General features: G+C 38.9%; 1 protein-coding gene across 1 annotated transcript; it reads left to right on the top strand.

Annotated features, from left to right (window-relative positions):
* Positions 1-807: 807 nt before the first annotated feature.
* Positions 808-6,556, top strand: LOC118965619 (outer dense fiber protein 2-like). The gene is made up of 4 exons (XM_036986855.1): positions 808-1,298; positions 1,596-1,758; positions 4,769-4,894; positions 5,080-6,556. Exons 1-4 carry the CDS (start codon positions 1,219-1,221, stop codon positions 5,257-5,259), a joined length of 549 nt encoding a protein of 182 aa, XP_036842750.1. The 5' UTR covers positions 808-1,218; the 3' UTR covers positions 5,260-6,556.
* Positions 6,557-7,633: the final 1,077 nt, after the last annotated feature.

Here is a 7,633-nt window from a genome sequence, read left to right as displayed (position 1 = left end):
GCCCGAATAAATGCTTCACAGAGTTCAAGTAACAGACATATCTCAACATCAACTGTTCAGAGGAGACTGCGTGAATCAGGCCTTCATGGTCAAATTTCTGCAAGGAAACCACTACTAAAGGACACCAATAAGAAGAAGAGATTTGCTTGGGCAAGGAAAACAGGTGAGACTGGAACTGGAGGTGTGTGTAAGGGAGCTGGAAGAGTACCCAGAGTTACTGTGTGCCACAGAGCAGAGTCTTGCGGAGTGCCAGGACAACCTGAAGTGCTCCGAGAAGACATGTGCAGACAAGGCAGAGGCCATTAGACAACTGCAGGTCAAGGTGTACATTTTAGCAGTAAGACTATGGTAACCTGTAGATGGGCTAGTAAGTGCTGTTGGAGTACAGTAATGTAGATTGTGGCCGTTTACCACTGTCAACCACCAGATGGCAGTCAAACCCTATATGTGGTTTCCTTTTATAGTGTTATAATCACAATGGTTATAATGGTGTATCCCAACCCGGTCCTGCTTTGACTTGGTGTTAAGGTTTGTGACTGAATGTGCTCGGATTGCAGTGGGAAGAAAGTAAGGTCGCAACCCTGTGTGCCCCTGTTAGTTGTATATAGAGCCTTGATGGTCACCTTAAACTGATTTAAGATGTGTGTCTACTACGGTTTCAGCACTGTTCAATCAATCCTTGCCTTTGAATGTTGCTCATGTTACCTTTGTGCAGTGTTGAGGGTGCTGTGTTGATAAACCAATGTAATTCCAGTCATTGCATGGTACAGATCTACTATCTTAATTTGTTCACTCGGTTGTCGCAGAGAATATTCCTGAGCAGCAGGACATTTACATTTTAGTGTATTCAAGGTTTAAAAAGGCTTCTAAAGTTTGTAATTTCCACTTTAAAATTTCTGACTTGATTTCTGCAATCAAAAAATGGATCAACCCCTACAAAAATGTCCATTCATTATAATCCACATAATAATTCACATTTCCTGTTGCTGCAGGATTATTTTCCTGCTGCGAGAAGCAGTGTCAAATTTAGTGCATCTGTACAACTCTTTGTGTTGTTGTACTGTATGTGCTTGAACCCCAATTCATGTCCCCATGTTCAATACTAATTGAAAATGCATGCAGCATGTAAGATATTCAGTCAAAGAGTACATTTTTTGACCAACCCCAATTCTGAAAATATGATTATTCTCCATCCAGGTGGAGAGCCAAGGGGAGAAGATGAGATCGTCATTGGACATGAAAGAGTCTATCCACGAGGCTAACTCACAGCTACAGCAGAAAGTGGATGCCCTTCAAAAGTAAATTTATCTTTCTCTCATTAGACATAATTCATACATGCTCCCATTTTATTACGAGTGGTATTTTCAAATGAGATTCTTCTATATTTCTCATGTCAAAGTACATTAGTGACATTGAAGATATATTGTATTGTTTTTCATTTTAAAAAGTTTCAAGCCTGACCAGGGTGAATTCTGAAATGTTCTGAAATGTGTATACAATGCTGATGACTGTTTTATGTGTAGGTTATGAATGTGTTATGAAGTCCTTATGTAGCTAAATAGGTGCCCTTCAAGTATCGTTGTGTATTCCTCAAGGCAGATGGAAGAGCTGCAAGGGGAGAACCAGGGGCTGGTCCGTAGGCTGGCAGGTCAGGAGGACGCTTTACACTATAGCAGCAGGCACCTAGAACAGCGCTCAGCAGACTGCCATGCTCTCAACAGAGAACTGGAGGCCGCTCTGGCCGACGTCAGGCAACAGGTACTGTATGTTAGCAGCTGCTGGATTATATAGAGTGTGGACAGTATTTCATGCTCATATGCTCAGCATATGGTTTTACTCAAACCTATCATGTGTATAGTAGCAAATGTAAATGCTCAGAATAAATATATATGTATATAGTACCAGTCAATAGTTTGGACACACCTACTCATTCAAGGGTTTTTCTTTATTTTTACTAGCTTCACCTGGAATGCTTTTCCAACAGTCTTGAAGGAGTTACCACATATGCTGAGCACTTGTTGGCTGCTTTTCCTTCACTCTATGGTCCAAATCATCCCAACCATCTCAATTGGGTTGAGGTCAGGTGATTGTGGGGGCCAGGTCATCTGATGTAACACTCCATCACAATCCTTCTTGGTCAAATAGCCGTTACACAGCCTGGAGGTGTGTTGGGTCATTGTCCTGTTGAAAACAAATGATAGTCCCACTAAGCGCAAACCAGATGGGATGGTAGCCATGCTGGTTAAGTGTGCCTTGAATTCTAAATAAATCACAGACCGTGTCACCAGCAAAGCAATATCACACCACCTCCTCCATGCTTCATGGTAGGAACCACACATGGGGAGATCATCTCTTCTCCTGCTCTGCGTCTCACAAAGACATGGCGGTTGGAACCAGAAACGTCAAATTTGGACTCATCAGATCAAAGGACAGATTTCCACCGGTCTAATGTCCATTGCTCGTGTATCTTGGCCCAAGCAAGTCTCTTCTTCTTATTGGTGTCCTTTAGTAGTTGTCGTGTCTTTGGCTATGCCGGATTAAGTGATATGCTATTCCATAAAATAATTTATCCGTAATTAATATCACCTGATTGAGCTAATCATGTAAATGTAATTAACTAGAGAGTCGGGCACCACAAAATAATATTTATAGAGCTGTTATCTTCCGAATAAACTCTTAAAGACCTAGTAATATTTTACATCAATTAGCAGTCAATATCAATCGTCATCTTAATTCAGTCTCATCTGAAAGTTGTAAACCGAACCCTGGATAACAATTTGAATCAGCAATACAAAATTGGGTTTAATTATTTATTTACTAAATACCTAACTAATCCTACAGAATTACACATACACATACATAATTAAATAATAACTTGATTACAAATTACATCATAAAGGAAAACGTCCCTAGCGGGCGGAACAGATATGAAAGCTTGTTACACAAAGGAAAAGGGTCTGGGTTGAGTGAAGGAGCGGGAAGACTGAGGAACAAAGGGGAAAAGCTGTGCTATCGTAAATACAGTATCTTATGCATTCTAAATTATCGCCAATTTGGAAAAGGAAAATGCAATAAATATTTACTCTGAGCTGCGCTTCGGTAGGTTGGTGGTAGATGGAAGGCCGTGTTGCCCAACTGAGTCCTTTGTCCCTTGAAGAATGTCTCTGGTGGTCAATTGGATACGTTGTTGTAACGTCGTTGTGTGGTAGACGGGATACTCTGTCTGTTCCTTCCAAACCCTCGTTTGCATCTGCTGTTGCTAACTCAATGGCTAGGAGGTATCACTTCTGTAGTGAATAAGAGTTCAACGTTCATACCATTCGCAACCAAAGCTCACACTGATGTTGTCTTCGTTCTGTAGTTATTATCTGAACCATTCTGACATAGGACCGTCGTCCTCACATCATCGGAACAGGAAGTTATATTGTCGTCAAGGGCTTATATAGGAAGGGAGCGGAGGGGGTGTTTGAAAAGTTTTATAGCCCATGTCCCTTCACAGGGGAGGGCCACTGATTGAGCAGAGCTGTATCTTATGAAGACCCAAATCTCACATTTTAGAAGCTAAAATCACATTTCATCCCATCATGAATAATTTCATATTCAAACATTTAAATTGAACAACAATTCCATGTGAATCCGATAACTCTGATGTGTAGACTTTCCACTGTAGAGTTTATGTCATCTTATCATTGATGAGAATGTCTCAGATGACAACCGAACTGACATCATATTCATTAAGTACCACCGCATATGTTTAATTGTTCGGATTATCAGAATATAGTTAATTTCCCCCCACCTACTGATTTTCCCAGAATCTCTATGTTAACCAAGGGTTTTGCAAATGTAACCTCAGTAGGGTAGAGAGAGGAAAAAAGGGAGGAAGAGGTATTTATGACTGTCATAAACCTACCCCCCCCAGGCCAACGTCATGACATAGTGGTTTCTTTGCAGCAATTCGACCGTGAAGGCCTGATCCACGCAGTCTCCTCTGAACAGTTGATTTTGAGATGTGTCTGTTACTTGAACTCTGTGAAGCATTTATTTGGGCTGCAATTTCTGAGGCTGGTAACTAATGAACTTATCCTCTGCAGCAGAGATAACTCTGGGTCTTCCTTTTCTGTGGCTGTCCTCATGAGTGCCAATTTAATCATAGCATTTGATGTTTTTTGCGACTGCACTTGAATAAACTTTCATAGTTCTTGAAATGTTCCGGATTGACTGACCTTCATGTCTTAAAGTAATGATGGACTGTCATTTATTTTTGCTTATTTGAGCTTTTCTTGCCATAATGTGGACTTGGTCTTTTGCCAAATAGGGCTATCATTTGTATACCAACCCTACCTTGTCACAACCCAACTGATTGACTCAAACGCATTAAGAAGGAAAGAAATTCCACAAATGAACAAAGCACACCTGTTAATTGAAATGCATTCCAGGTGACTACCTCATGAAGCTGGTTGAGAGAATGCCAACAGTGTCAAATGGTGGCTACTTTGAAGAATCTTAAATATATAATATATATTTTTTGGTTACTACATGATTCCATATGTGTTATTTCATAGTTTTGATGTAGTCACTATTATTCTATAAAAATAAAGAAAAACCCTTGAATGAGTAGGTGTGTCCAAACTATTGACTGGTTCCCAGAAGGAAATGGAAAGGCACAGAAACCATTTGAAGATAGTGTTTTTTAGGAGTTGAGTTTGTATCAAGAGGCCGAGGTTGACTTTTTGATACATCTCATCATCTCTATTTCTTTAATGCCAAGGTGTCCAAAGTGAAAGACAACGCTGTTTCCAGAGAAAGTTCCTTTCAGACTAAAATCCTGGAACTGGAGGGTGAGAAGAGCAGGAGAGAGAATGAGCTGAAACAGATTAAACAAAGCAATCAGTTGGTGAGTATCAGACACGATCACCTATGATCACCTACTGCATACCATAGGATGTTTCTCATATCCCTTAAAGCTAATGATAATACAGTACATAACTTTTTGATGCCATAGCCAATCAGACCATTTTTTATTTTAAAGAATAAAAATACATACATTTTTTCGTTCAATGGATTGATTCCTTTGTGTAGCCTGAGAAGAAGTTTGAGGTGCGTCTGAAGGACCTGCAGCTCAGCCTGAACCAATCAGACAGCCACAAGCAGAGCATTCAGAACTACGTAGACTTCCTCAAGAACTCTTACTCCACCATGTTTGATGAAGGACTACCACCGGCAACGTCTAGCTTTGGATCATCCTACTTTTTAAAATGATAATTACTCAGATATGTGTGTTTGTGGTGTGTTATGTGTAACTTGTGTTGTTGTGGAAGTCATATGAGCCTTACTTACTATGTATGAACCTTACTTACTATGTATGAACCTTACTATGTATGAGCCTTACTTACTATGTATGAACCTTACTTACTATGTATGAGCCTTACTTACTATGTATGAACCTTACTTACTATGTATGAACCTTACTTACTATGTATGAGCCTTACTTACTATGTATGAGCCTTACTTACTATGTATGAACCTTACTTACTATGTATGAACCTTACTTACTATGTATGAACCTTACTTACTATGTATGAACCTTACTATGTATGAACCTTACTTACTATGTATGAGCCTTACTTACTATGTATGAACCTTACTTACTATGTATGAACCTTACTATGTATGAACCTTACTATGTATGAACCTTACTTACTATGTATGAGCCTTACTTACTATGTATGAGCCTTACTTACTATGTATGAACCTTACTATGTATGAACCTTACTATGTATGAGCCTTACTTACTATGTATGAACCTTACTTACTATGTATGAGCCTTACTATGTATGAACCTTACTTACTATGTATGAGCCTTACTTACTATGTATGAACCTTACTTACTATGTATGAGCCTTACTATGTATGAACCTTACTTACTATGTATGAGCCTTACTTACTATGTATGAGCCTTACTTACTATGTATGAGCCTTACTTACTATGTATGAACCTTACTATGTATGAACCTTACTTACTATGTATGAGCCTTACTATGTATGAACCTTACTTACTATGTATGAGCCTTACTTACTATGTATGAGCCTTACTTACTATGTATGAGCCTTACTTACTATGTATGAACCTTACTTACTATGTATGAACCTTACTATGTATGAGCCTTACTTACTATGTATGAACCTTACTTACTATGTATGAACCTTACTATGTATGAGCCTTACTTACTATGTATGAACCTTGCTTACTATGTATGAGCCTTACTATGTATGAACCTTACTTACTATGTATGAGCCTTACTTACTATGTATGAGCCTTACTTACTATGTATGAGCCTTACTTACTATGTATGAACCTTACTTACTATGTATGAACCTTACTTACTATGTATGAACCTTACTTACTATGTATGAACCTTACTTACTATGTATGAACCTTACTTACTATGTATGAACCTTACTTACCAATGTTTTTAATAATGTACGTGTTTTGGAAAACAAATGAGTTTGCACGTTGATTCATGTTCGATGAAGAAGTCCATGTTTGTTTTTATATCGATCAGTAACTACTTTTTTCCATTATAAATAGAATTTCAATAAAGTTGATAATGGATATTGTACACAGACAGAGTTTTTACTCAGCGTACTGATCCAAATTGTTTTTCTTAAGTCTTAAAGGGATAGGTCGAGATTTTGGCATAGACTTCCGCTAGTTAGCAATCGCATCACAAACAACCTTTAACTTCCTTCAAACTGCATGCGGAGACAAAAATGGTATCATTGAGTTCATCTGACTCTTGGTAAGTAGAAAAAAATTGCTTAATTGACAAAATCTCGAACTATCCCTTTATTTAAGGAAGGTAAGTCTTAAGCCTGTATATCACTCAGCAGTGCTGTGCAGGATATGCGAACCTCGGAGAGCCAGTTTCATGACCTGTCTGGGATCTCACTGTCTCCAGGGTGTTGTTCAGGAGTAGTCAGTCAACACTTTGCATAACATTTGGAGGGAAACAATCTGATTGAATACCAACATCTGAAAACAAGGTACAGTTGCTTTAGCTGTCAGGCCTGGTTTCATCACAGGATCTCCAGATATCCAACGTAGAGCTGACAGTCTCAGTTATGTGAAAGACCAAAAACAAACAATTCAACTGATAGGTTGTGAACAAACAGGATGAACTCAGAAGGACAACTAGAAAAAACTCAAACCAAGTTTATTCAACCCACTGGATGCTTCAGCTGCAAACACACTTGTACAGTGATCAAACAGGCACATATACTTTATGTCAAGATGAGATGTGTGTGACTTCTCAGAACTGTCGATCTGTTTTCCAAACTGCCTAGATGTTGCGCGGTTAAGCGCTCTGGTAGCGGTTCCCCTTCATCAGGTCACTTCTCCGTGATGTTTACAAGGGACCTTCTGTTCAACTTACTCAACATACTTTGCACACACTTGCTGTTCCCCTTTTCTCCACAGTAACTTTCCATATTTAAAGTTAATCTTCTCCATTCATTGACATACCATATACATTTATTAATCAGGTAACATAAGGTCAAATATAGTGACAGGAGTAAGTATATTTCAAGTTGGAACACAACAAACGAGCAGCAACGTGAACCACATGTCCACTGA

Source organism: Oncorhynchus mykiss, chromosome 8 (assembly GCF_013265735.2).
Source record: "Oncorhynchus mykiss isolate Arlee chromosome 8, USDA_OmykA_1.1, whole genome shotgun sequence".
Lineage (NCBI taxonomy): Eukaryota > Metazoa > Chordata > Actinopteri > Salmoniformes > Salmonidae > Oncorhynchus > Oncorhynchus mykiss.
The sequence above is the reverse complement of the archived record's forward strand: the minus strand, read 5'-3'. Positions and strand labels throughout refer to the sequence as shown.